The sequence below is a fragment of the Salmo trutta genome, chromosome 31 (genome assembly GCF_901001165.1).
Source record: "Salmo trutta chromosome 31, fSalTru1.1, whole genome shotgun sequence".
Lineage (NCBI taxonomy): Eukaryota > Metazoa > Chordata > Actinopteri > Salmoniformes > Salmonidae > Salmo > Salmo trutta.
The window spans coordinates 43,973,243-43,995,924 of NC_042987.1; the positions used below are offsets into that span (position 1 = coordinate 43,973,243).

Consider the following 22,682-nt stretch of genomic DNA (forward strand, 5'->3'; position numbering starts at 1 on the left):
ATCCCCCTTTCCATCTGACTAGGTATCCCCCCCTTTCCCTTTCCTACTGACTAGGTATCCCCCTTTCCAACTGACTAGGTATCCCCCCCTTTCCCTTTCCTACTGACTAGGTATCCCCCTTTCCAACTGACTAGGTATCCCCCTTTCCAACTGACTAGGTATCCCCCTTTCCAACTGACTAGGTATCCCTCTCTTTCCCTTTCCAACTGACTAGGTATCCCCCTTTCCAACTGACTAGGTATCCCCCCCTTTCCCTTTCCATCTGACTAGGTATGCCCCCATTACAAATGACTAGGTATCCCCCCCTTTCCAACTGACTAGGTACCCCCCCTTTCCAACTGACTAGGTATCCCCCTTTCCAACTGACTAGGTATCCCCCTTTCCAACTGACTAGGTATCCCCCCTTTCCAACTGACTAGGTATCCCCCTTTCCCTTTCCAACTGACTAGGTATCCCCCCTTCCCTTTCCAACTGACTAGGTATCCCCCCTTTCCCTTTCCAACTGACTAGGTATCCCCCCCTTTCCAACTGACTAGGTACCCCCCCTTTCCCTTTCCAACTGACTAGGTATCCCCCTTCCCTTTCTAACTGACTAGGTACCCCCCCTTTCCCTGTACAACTGACTAGGTATCCCCCCTTTCTAACTGACTAGGTATCCCCCTTTTCCAACTGACTAGGTATCCCCCTTTCCAACTGACTAGGTATCCCCAACTTTCCAACTGACTATGTACCCCCCCTTTCCTTTTCCAAATGACTAGGTATCCACCTTTCCCTTTCCAACTGACTAGGTATCCCCCCTTTCCAACTGACTAGGTATCCCCCTTTTCCAACTGACTAGGTATCCCCCCTTTCTCTGTACAACTGACTAGGTATCCCCCCTTTCCTATTCCAACTGACTAGGTATCCCCCTTTCAATGTACAACTGACTAGGTATCCCCCCTTTCCCTTTCCAACTGACTAGGTATCCCCCCTTTCCAACTGACTAGGTATCCCTCTTTCCAACTGACTAGATATCCCCCCTTTCCCTTTCCAACTGACTAGGTATCCCCCTTTCCCTGTACAACTGACTAGGTATCCCCCCCATTCCCTTTCCAACTGACTAGGTATCCCCCTTTCCCTTTACAACTGACTAGGTATCTCCCTTTCCAACTGACTAGGTATCCCCCCTTTCCCTTTCCAACTGACTAGGTATCCCTCTTTCCCTTTCCAACTGACTAGATATCCCCTCTTTCCAACTGACTAGGTACCCCCTCTTTCCCTTTCCAACTGACTAGGTATCCCCCCTTCCCTTTCCAACTGACTAGATATCCACCTTTCCCTTTCGAACTGACTAGGTATCCCCCTTTCCAACTGACTAGGTATCCCCCCTTTCCAACTGACTAGGTATCCCCCCCTTTCCAACTGACTAGGTATCCCCCTTTCCAACTGACTAGGTATCCCCCCCTTTCCCTTTCCAACTGACTAGGTATCCCCCTTTCCAACTGACTAGGTATCCCCCTTTCCAACTGACAAGGTATCCCCCCTTTCCCTTTCCATCTGACTAGCTATCCCCCCCATTCCAACTGACTAGGTATCCCCCCTTTCCAACTGACTAGGTATCCCCCCCTTTCCAACTGACTAGGTATCCCCCTTTCCAACTGACTAGGTATCCCCCCCTTTCCCTTTCCAACTGACTAGGTATCCCCCTTTCCAACTGACTAGGTATCCCCCTTTCCAACTGACAAGGTATCCCCCCTTTCCCTTTCCAACTGACTAGGTATCCCCCCCATTCCAACTGACTAGGTATCCCCCCCATTCCAACTGACTAGGTATCCCCCCGTTTCCAACTGACTAGGTACCCCCCCTTTCCCTTTCCATCTGACTAGGTATCCCCCTTTCCCTTTCCAACTGACTAGATATCCACCTTTTCAACTGACTAGGTATCCCCCCTTTCCAACTGACTAGGTATCCCCCTTTCCCTGTACAACTGACTAGGTATCCCCCCTTTCCCTTTCCAACTGACTAGGTATCCCCCTTTCCCTGTACAACTGACTAGGTATCCCCTTTTCCCTTTCCAACTGACAAGGTATCCCCCCTTTCCAACTGACTAGGTATCCCCTTTTCCCTTTCCAACTGACAAGGTATCCCCTCTTTCCAACTGACTAGGTATCCCCCCTTTCCCTTTCCAACTGACTAGGTATCCCCCTTTCCCTTTACATCTGACTAGGTATCCCCCCTTTCCCTTTCCAACTGACTAGGTATCCCCCTTTCCAACTGACTAGGTATCTCCCTTTCCAACTGACTAGGTATCCCCCTTTCCCTTTCCAACTGACTAGGTATCCCCCCTTTCCCTTTCCAACTGACTAGGTATCCCCCTTTCCCTTTCCAACTGACTAGGTATCCCCCTTTACAACTGACTAGGTATCTCCCTTTCCAACTGACTAGGTATCCCCCTTTCCCTTTCCAACTTACTAGGTACCCCCCCTTTCCCTTTCCAACTGACTAGGTATCACCCCTTCCCTTTCCAACTGACTAGATATCCACCTTTCCCTTTCGAACTGACTAGGTATCCCCCCTTTCCAACTGACTAGGTATCCCCCCTTTCCAACTGACTAGGTATCCCCCCCTTTCCAACTGACTAGGTATCCCCCTTTCCATCTGACTAGGTATCCCCCCCTTTCCAACTGACTAGGTATCCACCTTTCCCTTTCCAACTGACTAGGTACCCCCCTTTCCCCTTTCCAACTGACTAGGTATCCCCGTTCCAACTGACTAGGTATCCCCCCTTTCCAACTGACTAGGTATCCCCCCCTTTCCAACTGACTAGGTATCCCCCTTTACAACTGACTAGGTATCCCCCCTTTCCGTTTCCAACTGACTAGGTATCCCCCTTTCCTTTTCCAACTGACTAGGTATCCCCCTTTCCCTTTCCAACTGACTAGGTATCCCCCCTTTCCAACTGACTAGGTATCCCCCTTTCCAACTGACTAGGTATCCCCCCTTTCCAACTGACTAGGTATCCCCCCCTTTCCATCTGACTAGGTATCCCCCCTTTACAACTGACTAGGTATCCCCCTTTCCCTTTCCAACTGACTAGGTATCCCCCCCTTTCCCTTTCCAACTGACTAGATATCCACCTTTCCAACTGACTAGGTATCCCCCTTTCCATCTGACTAGGTATCCCCCTTTACAACTGACTAGGTATCCCCCTTTCCAACTGACTAGGTATCCCCCCTTTCCATCTGACTAGGTATCCCCCCCTTTCCCTTTCCAACTGACTAGGTATCCCCCTTTCCAACTGACTAGGTATCCCCCCTTTCCAACTGACTAGGTATCCCCCCTTTCCCTTTCCAACTGACTAGGTATCCCCCTTTCCCTTTCCAACTGACTAGGTATCCCCCCTTTCCAACTGACTAGGTATCCCCCCTTTCCCTTTCCAACTGACTAGGTATCCCCCTTTCCCTTTCCAACTGACTAGGTACCCCCCCTTTCCCTTTCCAACTGACTAGGTATCCCCCTTTCCAACTGACTAGGTATCCCCCCTTTCCCTTTCCAACTGACTAGGTATCCCCCTTTCCCTGTACAACTGACTAGGTATCCCCCCTTTCCAACTGACTAGGTATCCCCCTTTCCCTTTCCAACTGACTAGGTATCCCCCCTTTCCAACTGACTAGGTATCCCCCTTTCCCTGTACAACTGACTAGGTATCCCCCCTTTCCAACTGACTAGGTATCCCCCCTTTCCCTTTCCAACTGACTAGGTATCCCCCTTTCCAACTGACTAGGTATCCCCCCTTTCCCTTTCCAACTGACTAGGTATCCCCCTTTCCCTTTCCAACTGACTAGGTATCCCCCCTTTCCCTTTCCAACTGACTAGGTACCCCCCCTTTCCCTTTCCAACTGACTAGGTATCCCCCTTTCCAACTGACTAGGTATCCCCCCTTTCCCTTTCCAACTGACTAGGTATCCCCCTTTCCCTTTCCAACTGACTAGGTATCCCCCCTTTCCAACTGACTAGGTATCCCCCCTTTCCAATTTCCAACTGACTAGGTACCCCCCTTTCCAACTGACTAGGTATCCCCCCTTTCCAACCGACTAGGTATCCCCCCCTTTCCAACTGACTAGGTATCCCCCTTTACAACTGACTAGGTATCCCCCCTTTCCGTTTCCAACTGACTAGGTATCCCCCTTTCCCTTTCCAACTGACTAGGTATCCCCCCTTTCCAACTGACTAGGTATCCCCCTTTCCCTTTCCAACTGACTAGGTATCCCCCCTTTCCAACTGACTAGGTATCCCCCCCTTTCCATCTGACTAGGTATCCCCCCTTTACAACTGACTAGGTATCCCCCTTTCCCTTTCCAACTGACTAGGTATCCCCCCCTTTCCCTTTCCAACTGACTAGATATCCACCTTTCCAACTGACTAGGTATCCCCCTTTCCATCTGACTAGGTATCCCCCTTTACAACTGACTAGGTATCCCCCTTTCCAACTGACTAGGTATCCCCCCCTTTCCAACTGACTAGGTATCCCCCCTTTCCCTGTACAACTGACTAGGTATCCCCCCTTTCCAACTGACTAGGTATCCCCCCCTTTCCAACTGACTAGGTATCCCCCCTTTCCCTTTCCAACTGACTAGGTATCCCCCCCTTTCCAACTGACTATGTACCCCCCCTTTCCTTTTCCAACTGACTAGGTATCCCCCCTTTCCAACTGACTAGGTATCCCCCCTTTCCCTTTCGAACTGACTAGGTATCCCCCTTTCCCTGTACAACTGACTAGGTATCCCCCCTTTCCCTTTCCAACTGACTAGGTATCCCCCCTTTCCAACTGACTAGATATCCCCCTTTCCAACTGACTAGGTATCCCCCCTTTCCCTTTCCAACTGACTAGGTATCCCCCTTTCCCTGTACAACTGACTAGGTATCCCCCCTTTCCAACTGACTAGGTATCCCCCTTTCCCTTTCCAACTGACTAGGTATCCCCCCTTTCCCTTTCCAACTGACTAGGTATCCCCCCTTTCCAACTGACTAGGTATCCCCCTTTCCCTGTACAACTGACTAGGTATCCCCCCTTTCCAACTGACTAGGTATCCCCCTTTCCCTTTCCAACTGACTAGGTATCCCCCCTTTCCCTTTCCAACTGACTAGGTATCCCCCCTTTCCATCTGACTAGGTATCCCCCCCTTTCCCTTTCCAACTGACTAGGTATCCCCCTTTCCAATTGACTAGGTATCCCCCCTTTCCAACTGACTAGGTATCCCCCCTTCCCTTTCCAACTGACTAGGTATCCCCCTTTCCCTTTCCAACTGACTAGGTATCCCCCCTTTCCAACTGACTAGGTATCCCCCCTTTCCCTTTCCAACTGACTAGGTATCCCCCCTTTCCCTTTCCAACTGACTAGGTATCCCCCTTTCCCTTTCCAACTGACTAGGTACCCCCCCTTTCCCTTTCCAACTGACTAGGTATCCCCCTTTCCAACTGACTAGGTATCCCCCCTTTCCCTTTCCAACTGACTAGGTATCCCCCTTTCCCTGTACAACTGACTAGGTATCCCCCCTTTCCAACTGACTAGGTATCCCCCTTTCCCTGTACAACTGACTAGGTATCCCCCCTTTCCAACTGACTAGGTATCCCCCCTTTCCCTTTCCAACTGACTAGGTATCCCCCTTTCCAACTGACTAGGTATCCCCCCTTTCCCTTTCCAACTGACTAGGTATCCCCCTTTCCAACTGACTAGGTATCCCCCCTTTCCCTTTCCAACTGACTAGGTATCCCCCTTTCCCTTTCCAACTGACTAGGTATCCCCCCTTTCCCTTTCCAACTGACTAGGTACCCCCCCTTTCCCTTTCCAACTGACTAGGTATCCCCCTTTCCCTTTCCAACTGACTAGGTATCCCCCCTTTCCAACTGACTAGGTATCCCCCCTTTCCCTTTCCAACTGACTAGGTATCCCCCTTTCCCTATCCAACTGACTAGGTATCCCCCCTTTCCCTTTCCAACTGACTAGGTATCCCCCTTTCCCTGTACAACTGACTAGGTATCCCCCCTTTCCCTTTCCAACTGACTAGGTATCCCCCTTTCCCTGTACAACTGACTAGGTATCCCCCCTTTCCAACTGACTAGGTATCCCCCTTTCCCTTTCCAACTGACTAGGTATCCCCCCTTTCCCTTTCCAACTGACTAGGTATCCCCCTTTCCCTGTACAACTGACTAGGTATCCCCCCTTTCCCTTTCCAACTGACTAGGTATCCCCCTTTCCCTGTACAACTGACTAGGTATCCCCCTTTCCCTTTCCAACTGACTAGGTATCCCCCCTTTCCAACTGACTAGGTATCCCCCCTTTCCCTTTCCAACTGACTAGGTATCCCCCCTTTCCAACTGACTAGGTATCCCCCTTTCCCTGTACAACTGACTAGTTATCCCCCCTTTCCAACTGACTAGGTATCCCCCCTTTCCCTTTCCAACTGACTAGGTATCCCCCCTTTCCAACTGACTAGGTATCCCCCCTTTCCCTTTCCAACTGACTAGGTATCCCCCTTTCCCTGTACAACTGACTAGGTATCCCCCCTTTCCCTTTCCAACTGACTAGGTATCCCCCCTTTCCAACTGACTAGGTATCCCCCTTTCCCTTTCCAACTGACTAGGTATCCCCCCTTTCCCTTTCCAACTGACTAGGTATCCCCCCTTTCCAACTGACTAGGTATCCCCCTTTCCCTTTCCAACTGACTAGGTATCCCCCTTTCCCTTTCCAACTGACTAGGTATCCCCCTTTCCCTTTCCAACTGACTAGGTATCCCCCCTTTCCCTTTCCAACTGACTAGGTATCCCCCCTTCCCTTTCCAACTGACTAGGTACCCCCTTTCCCTTTCCAACTGACTAGGTATCCCCCCTTTCCATCTGACTAGGTATCCCCCTTTCCAACTGACTAGGTATCCCCCTTTCCAACTGACTAGGTATCCCCCCTTTCCATCTGACTAGGTATCCCCCTTTCCAACTGACTAGGTATCCCCCTTTCCAACTGACTAGGTACCCCCCTTTCCCTTTCCAACTGACTAGGTATCCCCCTTTTCAACTGACTAGGTATCCCCCTTTCCAACTGACTAGGTATCCCCCTTTCCCTTATCCTAATACCAGAAAGACAGTCACTACCCAGTCAGGCTCAACCAAACTCAGCAACGTAATCTGATTACTTTCAGTAACTTTCAGAGGCATTAGAAGACAAAACATATCATTTATACGCATAGTGGTCTCTGATTGGTGGTCACCATAGTGGTGTGTCATCATAGTGGTCTCTGATTGGTGTGTCATCATAGTGGTCTCTGATTGGTGTGTCATCATAGTGGTCTCTGATTGGTGTGTCATCATAGTGGACTCTGATTGGTTTGTCATCATAGTGGTCTCTGATTGGTGTGTCATCATACTGGTCTCTGATTGGTGTGTCATCATAGTGGACTCTGATTGGTGTGTCATCATAGTGGTCTCTGATTGGTGTGTCATCATAGTGGTCTCTGATTGGTGTGTCATCATACTGGTCTCTGATTGGTGTGTCATCATAGTGTTGTCTGATTGGTGTGTCATCATAGTGGTCTCTGATTGGTGTGTCATCATAGTGTTATCTGATTGGTGTGTCATCATAGTGGTCTCTGATTGGTGTGTCATCATACTGGTCTCTGATTGGTGTGTCATCATAGTGGTCTCTGATTGGTGTGTCATCATAGTGTTGTCTGATTGGTGTGTCATCATAGTGGTCTCTGATTGGTGTGTCATCATAGTGGTCTCTGATTGGTGTGTCATCATAATGTTGTCTGATTGGTGGTCATCAGGTGAACGTCAAGGCACTGGAGCAACAAACCGCCCTTGCTGTCTCTGCCTGGCCGGTTCCCCTCTCTCCACTGGGAGTCTCTGCCTCTGACCCTATTACAGGGGCTGAGTCACTGGCTTCCTAGTGCTCTTCGTCCCTTCGTCCCTAGGAAGGGTGAGTCACGTCGTGCCAGGATTTGTTTTTCTTCCCGCTATACTTGACTTAAGTCACTGACGTGATCTTCCTGTCTGGTTTTGTGCCCCCTTGGGCTCATGCAGTGGAAGGAGATCTTCGTGGACTATACTCAGCCTTGTATTAGGGTAGTAAGATGGTGGTCTGTTTATATCCCTCTAGTGGTGTGGGGTCTATACTCAGCCTGGTCTGTTGATATCCCTCTAGTGGTGTGGGGTCTATACTCAGCCTGGTCTGTTGATATCCCTCTAGTGGTGTGGGGTCTATACTCAGCCTGGTCTGTTGATATCCCTCTAGTGGTGTGGGGTCTATACTCAGCCTGGTCTGTTGATATCCCTCTAGTGGTGTGGGGTCTATACTCAGCCTGGTCTGTTGATATCCCTCTAGTGGTGTGGGGTCTATACTCAGCCTGGTCTGTTGATATCCCTCTAGTGGTGTGGGGTCTATACTCAGCCTGGTCTGTTGATATCCCTCTAGTGGTGTGGGGTCTATACTCAGCCTGGTCTGTTGATATCCCTCTAGTGGTGTGGGGTCTATACTTAGCCTGGTCTGTTGATATCCCTCTAGTGGTGTGGGGGTCTATACTCAGCCTGGTCTGTTGATATCCCTCTAGTGGTGTGGGGTCTATACTCAGCCTGGTCTGTTGATATCCCTCTAGTGGTGTGGGGTCTATACTCAGCCTGGTCTGTTGATATCCCTCTAGTGGTGTGGGTCTATACTCAGCCTGGTCTGTTGATATCCCTCTAGTGGTGTGGGGTCTATACTTAGCCTGGTCTATTGATATCCCTCTAGTGGTGTGGGGTCTATACTCAGCCTGGTCTGTTGATATCCCTCTAGTGGTGTGGGGTCTATACTCAGCCTGGTCTGTTGATATCCCTCTAGTGGTGTGGGGTCTATAGTCAGCCTGGTCTCAGGGTAGTAAGTTGGTGGTCTGTTGATATCCCTCTAGTGGTGTGGGGTCTATACTCAGCCTGGTCTGTTGATATCCCTCTAGTGGTGTGGGGTCTATACTTAGCCTGGTCTGTTGATATCCCTCTAGTGGTGTGGGGTCTATACTCAGCCTGGTCTGTTGATATCCCTCTAGTGGTGTGGGTCTATACTCAGCCTGGTCTGTTGATATCCCTCTAGTGGTGTGGGGTCTATACTTAGCCTGGTCTATTGATATCCCTCTAGTGGTGTGGGGTCTATACTCAGCCTGGTCTGTTGATATCCCTCTAGTGGTGTGGGGTCTATACTCAGCCTGGTCTGTTGATATCCCTCTAGTGGTGTGGGGTCTATAGTCAGCCTGGTCTCAGGGTAGTAAGTTGGTGGTCTGTTGATATCCCTCTAGTGGTGTGGGGTCTATACTCAGCCTGGTCTGTTGATATCCCTCTAGTGGTGTGGGGTCTATACTCAGCCTGGTCTGTTGATATCCCTCTAGTGGTATGGGGTCTATACTCAGCCTGGTCTGTTGATATCCCTCTAGTGGTGTGGGGTCTATACTTAGCCTGGTCTGTTGATATCCCTCTAGTGGTGTGGGGTCTATACTCAGCCTGGTCTGTTGATATCCCTCTAGTGGTGTGGGGTCTATACTCAGCCTGGTCTGTTGATATCCCTCTAGTGGTATGGGGTCTATACTCAGCCTGGTCTGTTGATATCCCTCTAGTGGTGTAGGGGCTGTGCTTTGGCAAAGTGGGAGGGGTTATATCCTGCCTGGTTAGTCCTGTTCGGAGGTATCTAACACCCCCCCTCTCAGCCTCCAGTATCTATGCTGCATTAGTTTGTGTGTCGGGGGGCTAGGGTCAGTCTGTTATATCTGGAGTATTTCTCCTGTCTTATCTGGTGTCCTGTGTGAACCCAAGTATGCTCCCTCTAATTCTCCCATCTCTCTCTCTCTCTCTCGCTCTGCAATTGGCATGCTGACTACAGGAATGCCCACTTGAGCTGTTGAGAATGTAATGTTAATTTCTCTACCATAAGCCGCCTCCAACGTCATTTTAGAGAATTTGGCAGTATGTCGAACCGGACTCACAACCGAAGAACATGTGTAACCATGGCAGCCCAGGACCTTCACATCCGTCTTCTTCACCTACAGGATCGTCTGAGACCAGCCACCCGGACACCTGATGCAACTGTGGGTTTGCACAACCAAAGAATTTCTACACAAACTGTCAGAAGCCGTCTGAGGGAAGCTCATCTGCGGGTCTTGACCATACTGCAGTTCGGCATCATTACCAACTTCAGTGGGAAGAGACCGTGGTCACCTTCGATGGCCACGGTCTCGCTGGAGAAGTGTGCTCTTCACGGATGAATCCCGGTATCAATTGTACCGGGCAGATGGCATACAGTGTGTATGCCATTGTGTGGGGCGAGCAGTTTGCTGATGTCAACGTTGTGAACAGAGTGCCCCATGGTGGCGGTGGGGTTATGGTATGACATAAGCTACGGACATGTCTCAAGGATCTGTACACAATTCCTGGAAGCTGAATATGTCCCAGTTCCTCCATGGCCTCCATACTCACCAGACATGTCACCCGTTGAGCTTGCTTTGCATTGTCGTGCACGACAGCGTGTTCCAGTTCCCACAGCCATTGAAGAGGAGGTGGGACAACATTCCCACAGGCCACAAACAACAATCTGATCAACTCTATGCAAAGAAGATTTGTCTTTGCTGCATGAGGCAAATTACAGATACTGACTGGTTCTGATCCACACCCCTACCATTTTTAGGGTATCTGTGAACAACAGATGTATATCTGTATTCCAATGTGAAATCCATAAATTAGGGCATAATGAATTTATTCAAATTGACTCATATCAAATGGAACTGTAACTCAGTAAAATCTTTGAAAATATTGCATGTTACATCTATATTTCTGTTCAGTGTAATAAAAACATGTAAGCTGAATAGTCAATAAGTATTCAACCCCTTTGTTATGGCCAACTTAGCAAGCTTATAAACACATGCTTAACAAGTAATAAGTTGCATGGACAGTTTCTAACATGCTTCTTCTGTATGAGGAGTCATCATTATTTCTGTACCCCACACATACAATTATCTGTAAGTTCCCTCAGTCGAGCAGTGAATTACAAACACAGATTCAACCACAAAGACCAGGGATGTTTTCCAATGCCTCGTGAAGAAGGGCACCACTTGGTAGATGGGTAAAAAAAAAGCAGACATTGAATATCCCTTTGAGCATGGCTAAGTTATTAATTACTGGATGGTGTATCAATACACCCAGTCACTACAAAGATACAGGCGTCCTTCCTAACTCAGTTGCCGGATCAGAAGGAAACAGCTCAGAGATTTCACCATGAGGCCAATGGTGACTTTAAAACAGTTACAAGGTTTAATGGCCGTCATTGGAGAAGTCTGAGGATGGATCAACAACATTGTAGTTACACCACAATAGTAACCATAGTAACCATAGTAACCAATAGTAACCTAATTGAAAGAACGAAAACAAGGCACTAACGTAGTACTGCAAAAAATGTGGCAAAGCAATTCACTTTTTGTCCTGAATACAAAGTGCTATGTTTGGGGCAAATCCAAGCTTTTACCACATTTTGTTACGTTACAGCCTAATTCTAAAATTGATTAATTATACATACAATACCCCATAATGGCTAAGTGAAAACAGGTTTAGACATTTTTGCAAATGTATTAAAAACAAAAATGCCACATTTACATAAGTATTCAGACCCGTTGCTATGAGACTCGAAATTGAGCTCAGGTCCATCCTGTTTCCATTAGTCATCCTTGAGATGTTTCTACAACTTGATTGGAGTCCACCTTTGGTAAATTCAATTGATTGGACATGATTTGGAAAGGCACACACATGTCTATATAAGGTCCCACAGTTGACAGTACATGTCAGAGCAAAAACCAAGCCATGAGGTCGAAGGAATTGTCAGTAGAGCTCTGAGACAGGATTGTGTCAAGGCACAGATCTGGGGAAGGGTACCAAAACATGTCTACAGCATTGAAGGTCCCCAAGAACACAGTGGCCTCCATCATTCTTAAATGGAAGAAGTTTGGAACCACCAAGACTCTTCCTTAAGCTGGCCGCCCCGTCAAACTGAGCAGATAAGGGCCTTGGTCAGGAAGGTGACCAAGAACCCGATGGTCACTCTGACAGAGCTCCAGAGTTCCTCTGTGGAAATGGGAGAACCTTCCAGAAGGACAACCATCTCTGCAGCACTTCACCAATCAGGTCTTTACGGTAGAGAGGCCAGACGGAAGTCACTTCTCAGTAAAAGGCACAGGACTGCCAGCTTGGAGTTTGGGGTGAAGGATAACCTTCCAACAGGACAACGACCCTAAACACACAGCCAAGAGAACGCAGGAGTGGCTTCGGGACAAGTCTGAATGTCCTTGAGTGGCCCAGCCAGAGCCCGGACTTTAACCCCTATCGAACATCTCTGGAGAGACCTGAAAATAGCTGTGCAGCAACGCTCCCCATCCAACCTGACAGAGCTTGAGAAGTTCTGCAGAGAAGAATGGGTGAAACTCCCCAATTACAAGTGTGCCAATCTTGTAGCGTCATCCCCAAGAAGACTCAAGGCTGTAATTGCTGCCAAAGGTGCTTCAACAAAGTACTGAGTAAAGGGTCTGAATACTTATGTAAATTTAATATTTCAGTAAAAAAAAAAAATGTTTTTTTGCTTTGTCATTATGGGATATTATGTGTAGATTGAGGTAAAAAAAACGATTTAATCCATTTTAGAATAAGGCTGTAAAGTACTAAAATATGGAAAAAGTCAAGGGGCCTGAATACTTTCCGAATGCACTCTAGTGGTGGCTGTGAGATGAATTCACATTTCAGCAGAACATTAACCTAAAACACAAGGGCAAATCTACACTGGAGTTGCTTACCAAGAAGACGGTGAATGTTCCTGAGTGGCCGAGTTACAGTTTTGACTTAAATCTGCTTGAAAATCGATGGCGAGACCTGGAAATGGTTGTCTAGCAATGATCAACAACCAATTTGACAGAGGTTGAATGTTGCAGAATCAACGTGTGGAAAGCTCTTAGAGACACAGCTGTAAATCGCTGCCAAAGGTGCTTCTACAAAGTATTGACTCAGGGTTGTGAATAGTTAAGTAAATTAGATATTTCTGTATTTGCCAACATTTATAAAAACATGTTTTCACTTTGTCATTTTGAAGGGGTGTAGAGAGACATTTTTTGATAAATGTTTTATGCTGTAACCCAACAAAATGTGGAATAATTCAAGTGGTATGAATACTTTCTGAAGGCTTCTGCACACTGCTACATTATAGCCCTCTGCACCCATAACACACTTAGAAAGGCTAATCAGGTAAAAAACAGAAAGGTCTGGGAAGGCTTTACACTAGATGTTGGCGCATTGCTGTGGGGACTTCCTTCCATTCAGCCACAGGAACATTAGTGAGGTCGGGCACTGATATTGGGCGATTAGGCCTGGATCGCAGTCGGCGTTCCAATTCATCCCAAAGGTGTTTGATGGGGTTGAGGTCAGGGTTCTGTGCAGGCCAGTCAAGTTCTTCCACACCGATCTTGACAAACCATTTCTGTATGGACCTCGCTTTGTGCACGGGGGCATTGTCATGCTGAAACAGGAAAGCGCCTTCCCCAAACTGTTGTCATAAAGTTGGAAGCACAGAATCATCTATAATGTCATTGTATGCTGCAGCGTTAAGATTTCCCTTCACTGGAACTAAGGGGCCTGAACCATGAAAAACAGCCCCAGACCAGTATTCCTCCTCCACCAAACTTTACAGTTGGCACTATGCATTGGGGCAGGAAGTGCTCTCCTTGCATCCGCCAGTACCCAGATTCATATATCGGACTGCCAGATGGTGAAGCATGATTCATCATTCCAGAGAACACGTTTCCACTGCTCAGCCGATGCTCCCAACGAAGAGTTATTGTGCTGACGTTGCTTCCAGAGGCAGTTTGGAACTCAGTAGTGAGTGTTACAACCGAGTTGTTGGTTGAGAGAATGAGAATTATTTGAGCTGTTCTTGCCATAATACGGATTTGGTCTTTTACCAAATAGGGCTATCTTCTGTATACCACCCCTTCCTTGTCACAACACAACTGATTGGCTCAAAAGCATTAAGATGGAAATAAATTCCACAAATTAACTTTTAACAAGGCACACCTGTTAATTGAAATGCATTCCAGGTGACTACCTCATGAAGCTGGTTGAGAGAATGCCAAGAGTGTGCAAAGCTATCATCAAGTTAAAGGGTGGCTACTTTGAAGAATCTAAAATATATTTTGATTTGTTTAACACTTTTTTTGGTTACTACATGAATCCATATGTGTTATTTCATAGTTTTCATATCTTCACTATTATTCTACAATGTAGAAAATAGTAAAAATAAAGAAAAACTATTGAATGAGTAGGTGTGTCCAAACTTTTGACTGGTACTGTACAGTGTATGAGACATTCTTTTTGGCAATACATTACCATGAAAAAAAAAACTACTTCTCATTTGGAAGAATGTATCAATATATACAGTAGTATATATATTTATGGTACTGTGTAGACGTGTTCTATCTGTAGTGTAGTTAATAAACTGTGGAGACGTGTTCTATCTGTAGTGTAGTTAATAAACTGTGTAGACGTGTTCTATCTGTAGTGTAGTTAATAAACTGTGTAGACGTGTTCTATCTGTAGTGTAGTTAATAAACTGTGGAAGACGTGTTCTATCTGTAGTGAGTTAATAAACTGTAAATATGGATGTATAGTAATTTACAATAATTTGATTAAAAAAGGTGAAATTATGCAATTGATCTATTTCAACTGCTGACTTTCATACATTCTTCCAAATGAGAAACACAATGTAGTGTTACAGCTAAGCTTTACACTATGTAGTGTTACAGCCACGCTTTACACTATGTAGTGTTACAGCCACGCTTTACACTATGTAGTGTTACAGCCACGCTTTACACTATGTAGTGTTACAGCCAAACTTTACACTATGTAGTGTTATTGCCACACTTTACACTATGTAGTGTTACAGCCACACTTTACACTATGTAGTGTTACAGCCACGCTTTACACTATGTAGTGTTACAGCCAAGCTTTACACTATGTAGTGTCACAGCCAAGCTTTACACTATGTAGTGTTACAGCCACGCTTTACACTATGTAATGTTACAGCCACGCTTTACACTATGTAGTGTTACAGCCACGTTTGACACTATGTAGTGTTACAGCTTTACACTAAGTAGTGTTACAGCCAAGCTTTACACTATGTAGTGTTACAGCCACACTTTACACTATGTAGTGTTACAGCTTTACACTATGTAGTGTTACAGCCACGCTTTACACAATGTAATGTTACAGCCACGCTTTACACTATGTAGTGTTACAGCCACGTTTGACACTATGTAGTGTTACAGCTAAGCTTTACACTATGTAGTGTTACAGCCACGCTTTACACTGTGTAGTGTTACAGCCATGCTTTACACTATGTAGTGTTACAGCTTTACACTATGTAGTGTTACAGCCACGCTTTACACTATGTAGTGTTACAGCCACGCTTTACACTATGTAGTGTTACAGCTTTACACGATGTAGTGTTACAGCTTTACACGATGTAGTGTTACAGCTTTACACGATGTAGTGTTACAGCTTTACACTATGTAGTGTTACAGCTTTACACTATGTAGTGTTACAGCCATGCTTTACACTATGTAGTGTTACAGCCAAGCTTTACATCTCCTTACACACTGAGTGTTTCCACTTCATGACCTTTCTCTGGGTACTATTGATCTAAACCAGACCAGTTCAGACCAGTTCAGACCAGTCCTGACCAGTTCAGACCAGTCCTGACCAGTTCAGACCAGTTCAGACCAGTTCTGACCAGTCCTGACCAGTCCAGACCAGTTCAGACCAGTCCAGACCAGTCCTGACCAGTTCAGACCAGTTCAGACCAGTCCTGACCAGTCCTGATCAGTGTTGGTGTTTGGTACAGGTAAACCTATTGACATAGCAGCTAAGAGAAACATTTTAACTCTGATTCTGCAAGTTACATGCTTTAATTTGATCAATAACATACCAGTGTTTTCATATGACCTTTCTCTGCCTACTATTTTCTAAACCAGTGCAGACCAGACCAGACCAGACCAGGCCAGGCCAGACCAGACCAGGCCAGACCACACCACACCAGATCAGACCAGGCCAGACCAGGCCAGGCCAGACCACACCAGACCAGGCCAGACCAGACCACACCACACCAGGCCAGACCAGACCAGACCAGACCTGACCACACCACACCAGACCACACCACACCAGACCAGGCCAGACCAGACCACATCAGACCAGACCAGGCCAGGCCAGACCAGACCAGACCCACACCAGACCAGACCAGACCAGGTCAGACCAGACCAGGCCAGACCAGACCTCCTGATACAGCAGCTGAGAGGAACGTTCTAACCCCGTGTTTTACATTACAACTCTCCAGTCTGTCTGGGTCCATTCAACTCTCCGGTCTCTCTGGGTCCATTCAACTCTCCAGTCTGTCTGGGTCCATTCAACTCTCCAGTCTGTCTGGGTCCATTCAACTCTCCAGTCTGTCTGGGTCCATTCAACTCTCCAGTCTGTCTGGGTCCATTCAACTCTCCAGTCTGTCTGGGTCCATTCAACTCTCCAGTCTGTCTGGGTCCATTCAACTCTCCAGTCTGTCTGGGTCCATTCAACTCTCCGGTCTCTCTGGGTCCATTCAACTCTCCGGTCTGTCTGGGTCCATTCAACTCTCCGGTCTGTCTGGGTCCATTCAACTCTCCGGTCTCTCTGGGTCCATTCAACTCTCCGGTCTCTCTGGGTCCATTCAACTCTCCAGTCTGTCTGGGTCCATTCAACTCTCCGGTCTCTCTGGGTCCATTCAACTCTCCAGTCTGTCTGGGTCCATTCAACTCTCTAGTCTGTCTGGGTCCATTCAACTCTCCAGTCTGTCTGGGTCCATTCAACTCTCCAGTCTGTCTGGGTCCATTCAACTCTCCAGTCTGTCTGGGTCCATTCAACTCTCCAGTCTGTCTGGGTCCATTCAACTCTCCAGTCTGTCTGGGTCCATTCAACTCTCCGGTCTCTCTGGGTCCATTCAACTCTCCAGTCTGTCTGGGTCCATTCAACTCTCCAGTCTGTCTGGGTCCATTCAACTCTCCAGTCTGTCTGGGTCCATTCAACTCTCCGGTCTGTCTGGGTCCATTCAACTCTCCGGTCTCTCTGGGTCCATTCAACTCTCCAGTCTGTCTGGGTCCATTCAACTCTCCAGTCTGTCTGGGTCCATTCAACTCTCCAGTCTGTCTGGGTCCATTCAACTCTCCGGTCTCTCTGGGTCCATTCAACTCTCCAGTCTGTCTGGGTCCATTCAACTCTCCAGTCTGTCTGGGTCCATTCAACTCTCCAGTCTGTCTGGGTCCATTCAACTCTCCGGTCTGTCTGGGTCCATTCAACTCTCCGGTCTCTCTGGGTCCATTCAACTCTCCAGTCTGTCTGGGTCCATTCAACTCTCCAGTCTGTCTGGGTCCATTCAACTCTCCAGTCTGTCTGGGTCCATTCAACTCTCCGGTCTCTCTGGGTCCATTCAACTCTCCAGTCTGTCTGGGTCCATTCAACTCTCCGGTCTCTCTGGGTCCATTCAACTCTCCAGTCTGTCTGGGTCCATTCAACTCTCCGGTCTCTCTGGGTCCATTCAACTCTCCAGTCTGTCTGGGTCCATTCAGCTGAAGGCACAGTTCATTTGACCTACAGATACACAGACCAGTCGTAGAACCATGACTGACACACATGACCTCTACTTTAACAACACAAACAAACCTCCCTCTCATATAACGACAACAGCCAGATGGAGAAAAGAGAACAGAGTTCTTCTCATTTTAGTCAGTCCCATTGTTTCAAACACCCTCTCATCTAACAACAACAGAGAGACTGTGGAAAAAGGACCAGAAGTCTTCTCCTCTCCTCTCCAGACAGTCAATGTGTTCCATCGTAGACCACTGGCTGCTCAACACTCAGACGATACAACACCTTCTTAGAGATGAACCTACACCACAGAGGACAGGATAGAGAGGAGACAGAACGGGGTGAGGGGGGATAGAGAGGAGACAGAACGAGGTGAGGAGGGATAGAGAGGAGACAGAACGGGGAGATGAGGGATAGAGGAGACAGAACGGGGTGCGGGGGGGTTGAGAGGAGACAGAACGGGGTGAGGGGGGGTTGAGAGGAGACAGAACGGGGTGAGGAGGGGATAGAGAGGAGACAGAACGAGGTGAGGAGGGATAGAGAGGAGACAGAACGGGATGAAGAGGGATAGAGAGGAGACAGAACGGGGTGTGGGGGGATAGAGAGGAGACAGAACGGGGTCAGGAGGGATAGAACATACAGACTGTTACATCCACCATGTTATAGATGTGTGTGGGTATAGATGTGTGTAGTATAGATGTGTGTTGGTATAGATGTGTGTGGTATAGATGTGTGTTGGTATAGATGTGTGTGGGTATAGATGTGTGTGGGTATAGATGTGTGTGGGTATAGATGTGTGTGGGTATAGATGTGTGTGGGTATAGATGTGTGTGGGTATAGATGTGTGTAGTATAGATGTGTGTGGGTATAGATGTGTGTGGGTATAGATGTGTGTGGGTATAGATGTGTGTAGTATAGATGTGTGTAGTATAGATGTGTGTGGGTATAGATGTGTGTAGTATAGATGTGTGTGGGTATAGATGTGTGTGGGTATAGATGTGTGTGGGTACAGATGTGTGTAGTATAGATGTGTGTGGGTATAGATGTGTGTAGTATAGATGTGTGTGGGTACAGATGTGTGTGGGTATAGATGTGTGTAGTATAGATGTGTGTGGGTACAGATGTGTGTGGGTATAGATGTGTGTAGTATAGATGTGTGTGGGTATAGATGTGTGTGTGTGTATAGATGTGTGTAGTATAGATGTGTGTGGGTACAGATGTGTGGGGGTATAGATGTGTGTAGTATAGATGTGTGTGTGGGTATAGATGTGTGTGTGTGTATAGATGTGTGGGTATAGATGTGTGTGTGTGTGTGTATAGATGTGTGTGGGTATAGATGTGTGTAGTATAGATGTGTGTGGGTATAGATGTGTGTGGGTATAGATGTGTGTGGGTATAGATGTGTGTAGTATAGATGTGTGTGGGTATAGATGTGTGTGGGTATAGATGTGTGTAGTATAGATGTGTGTGGGTATAGATGTGTGTGGGTACAGATGTGTGTAGTATAGATGTGTGTGGTTATAGATGTGTGTAGTATAGATGTGTGTGGGTACAGATGTGTGTGGGTATAGATGTGTGTAGTATAGATGTGTGTGGGTACAGATGTGTGTGGGTATAGATGTGTGTAGTATAGATGTGTGTAGTATAGATGTGTGTGTGTATAGATGTGTGTGTGTGTATAGATGTGTGTAGTATAGATGTGTGTGGGTACAGATGTGTGGGGGTATAGATGTGTGTAGTATAGATGTGTGTGTGGGTATAGATGTGTGTGTGTGTATAGATGTGTGTGGGTATAGATGTGTGTGTGTGTGTGTGTGTATAGATGTGTGTGGGTATAGATGTGTGTAGTATAGATGTGTGTGTTTGTTTAGAAGTGTGTAGTATAGAAGTGTGTGTGTGTATAGAAGTGTGTAGTATAGAAGTGTGTGTGTGTATAGAAGTGTGTAGTATAGATGTGTGTGTGTAGTATAGAAGTGTGTAGTATAGAAGTGTGTGTGTACCTGGAGAAGGAGTTGTCGAAGATGAGTGTGTATTCTCCAGTGTTTCTGACCATCAGCTCTCCTGTCATGGTCTCTTTGTGGGAGTGACAGCGAGTCAGAGGGATCAGTACCTGGAATACAGAGAGACAGGACAGAATACCTTAACCTTAGAACAACAGATTATTAAACCTAAACCTAACCCTTTAATAACACATTATTAACCCTATCATTTAGAACACATTAATCATAACCATATACATTATAACACATTAATCCTAATCCTAACCCTATACCTTAGAACACATTAAACCTAACCCTTGTCACCAAAAATGTCATACTTGTCGTTGAAGATGTCGTATGGTAGATAGAAGGACCAAGGCGCAGCGGAAGTGTGGATACTCATATTTATTACTGCAAAAAACATGTAAGGTATCCACTTGAAAAAACAAAACAATAAACAAAACAATGGACGGTACTCACAATGTGACGGTGTGGCAGGCTCAACCAAACAAAGCAGTGCTCACAACAATTCCCCACCACCCCAAAGACAAACACACACACCTATATAGGACTTCCAATCAAAGGCAACTATACACACCTGCCTTCAATTGGAAGTCCCAATCATCCAACCAACATATATAAACACAAACCTGCCACGTCCTGACCCCAAAACTAAAACCCTAGCTCCATCTGCTGGTCAGGACGTGACAGTACCCCCCTCAAGGTGCAGTCCCCGGAATGCACCTAAAAAGAAAAACACAAGAAAAACACAAGAAAATCCCCAATACCCCAACAAAAACCAACAAACAATAACCCCTAAACCATAAGGGAGGGAAGGGAGGGTGGCTGCCGTCACCGACGGCACTGTGCTACACCCTCCCTCCCCAACCCACCTATCATGGAGGTGGCTCCGGTTCTGGCCGTTCCAGGCAGTCGGGCCACTTTGGCAGTTCGGGGCAGTCGGGGCAGTCTGGCAGCTCGGGGCAGTCTGGCAACTCGGGACAATCTGGGCAGTCTGGCAACTCGGGACAGTCTGGGCAGTCTGGCCACTCCGGCAGTTCAGGGCAGTCTGGCCACTCCGGCAGTTCAGGGCAGTCTGGCCACTCCGGCAGTTCAGCGCAGTCTGGCCACTCCGGCAGTTCAGCGCAGTCTGGCCACTCCGGCAGTTCAGGGCAGTCTGGCCACTCCGGCAGTTCAGGGCAGTCTGGCCACTCCGGCAGTTCAGGGCAGTCTGGCCACTCCGGCAGTTCAGGGCAGTCTGGCCACTCCGGCAGTTCAGCGCAGTCTGGCCACTCCGGCAGTTCAGCGCAGTCTGGCCACTCCGGCAGTTCAGCGCAGTCTGGCCACTCTGGCAGTTCAGCGCAGTCTGACCACTCCGGCAGTTCAGCGCAGTCTGACCTCTCTGGCGACTGTTGACTGGCGGGCAGCTCTGACGACTGTTGACTGGCGGGCAGCTCTGACGACTGTTGACTGGCGGGCAGCTCTGACAACTGTTGACTGGCGGCAGCTCTGACGACTGTTGACTGGCGGGCAGCTCTGACGACTGTTGACTGGCGGGCAGCTCTGGTGACTGTTGACTGGCGGGCAGCTCTGACGACTGTTGACTGGCAGGCAGCTCTGACGACTGTTGACTGGCGGGCAGCTCCGTCACACAGCCCTTGTGCCCCCCCCCTAAAAAATTATTGGGGGTGCCTCTCGGTCTCCCAGTCCTTGCCAGCCTTCTTCCGCTGCTTGGTCCTGTGTTGGTGGGGAATTCTGTCACCAAAAATGTCATACTTGTCGTTGAAGATGTCGTATGGTAGATAGAAGGACCAAGGCGCAGCGGAAGTGTGGATACTCATATTTATTACTGCAAAAAACATGTAAGGTATCCACTTGAGAAAACAAAACAATAAACAAAACAATGGACGGTACTCACAATGTGACGGTGTGGCAGGCTCAACAAAACAAAGCAGTGCTCACAACAATTCCCCACCACCCCAAAGACAAACACACACACCTATATAGGACTTCCAATCAAAGGCAACTATACACACCTGCCTTCAATTGGAAGTCCCAATCATCCAACCAACATATACTAACACAAACCTGCCACGTCCTGACCCCAAAATTAAAACCCTAGCTCCATCTGCTGGTCAGGACGTGACAGTACCCCCCCCTCAAGGTGCAGTCCCCGGAATGCACCTAAAAAGAAAAACACAAGAAAAACACAAGAAAATCCCCAATACCCCAACAAAAACCAACAAACAATAACCCCTAAACCATAAGGGAGGGAAGGGAGGGTGGCTGCCGTCACCGACGGCACTGTGCTACATCCTCCCTCCCCAACCCACCTATCCTGGAGGTGGCTCCGGTTCTGGCCGTTCGGGGCAGTCGGGCCACTTTGGCAGTTCGGGGCAGTCGGGGCAGTCTGGCAGCTCGGGGCAGTCTGGCAACTCGGGACAGTCTGGGCAGTCTGGCAACTCGGGACAGTCTGGGCAGTCTGGCCACTCCGGCAGTTCAGGGCAGTCTGGCCACTCCGGCAGTTCAGGGCAGTCTGGCCACTCCGGCAGTTCAGGGCAGTCTGGCCACTCCGGCAGTTCAGGGCAGTCTGGCCACTCCAGCAGTTCAGGGCAGTCTGGCCACTCCGGCAGTTCAGGGCAGTCTGGCCACTCCGGCAGTTCAGGGCAGTCTGGCCACTCCGGCAGTTCAGCGCAGTCTGGCCACTCCGGCAGTTCAGCGCAGTCTGGCCACTCCGGCAGTTCAGCGCAGTCTGGCCACTCCGGCAGTTCAGCGCAGTCTGACCACTCCGGCAGTTCAGCGCAGTCTGACCTCTCTGGCGACTGTTGACTGGCGGGCAGCTCTGACGACTGTTGACTGGCGGGCAGCTCTGACGACTGTTGACTGGCGGGCAGCTCTGACGACTGTTGACTGGCGGGCAGCTCTGACGACTGTTGACTGGCGGGCAGCTCTGACGACTGTTGACTGGCGGGCAGCTCTGACGACTGTTGACTGGCGGGCAGCTCTGAC

General features: G+C 48.1%; 2 protein-coding genes across 2 annotated transcripts in view; both read right to left on the bottom strand.

Moving 5' to 3' along the window:
• Positions 1-16,393: 16,393 nt before the first annotated feature.
• LOC115170250 (neuroblast differentiation-associated protein AHNAK-like) lies at positions 16,394-17,918 on the bottom strand. The gene is made up of 2 exons (XM_029726648.1): positions 17,649-17,918; positions 16,394-17,594 (listed from the first exon to the last, which is right to left on the bottom strand). The coding sequence occupies exons 1-2, from the start codon at positions 17,778-17,780 to the stop codon at positions 16,401-16,403; spliced, it is 1,326 nt and encodes a 441-aa protein (XP_029582508.1). The 5' UTR covers positions 17,781-17,918; the 3' UTR covers positions 16,394-16,400.
• LOC115170251 (FYVE and coiled-coil domain-containing protein 1) overlaps positions 17,428-22,682 on the bottom strand; it is a 55,139-nt gene continuing 49,884 nt past the window's right edge. The window contains exons 18-19 of the mRNA XM_029726649.1: positions 19,695-19,804; positions 17,428-17,995 (exon numbers count right to left, since the gene is read on the bottom strand). Coding sequence (XP_029582509.1) covers positions 17,926-17,995; positions 19,695-19,804 — 180 coding nt within the window. The 3' untranslated portion in view covers positions 17,428-17,925. The remainder of the gene's footprint in view (positions 17,996-19,694; positions 19,805-22,682) is intronic.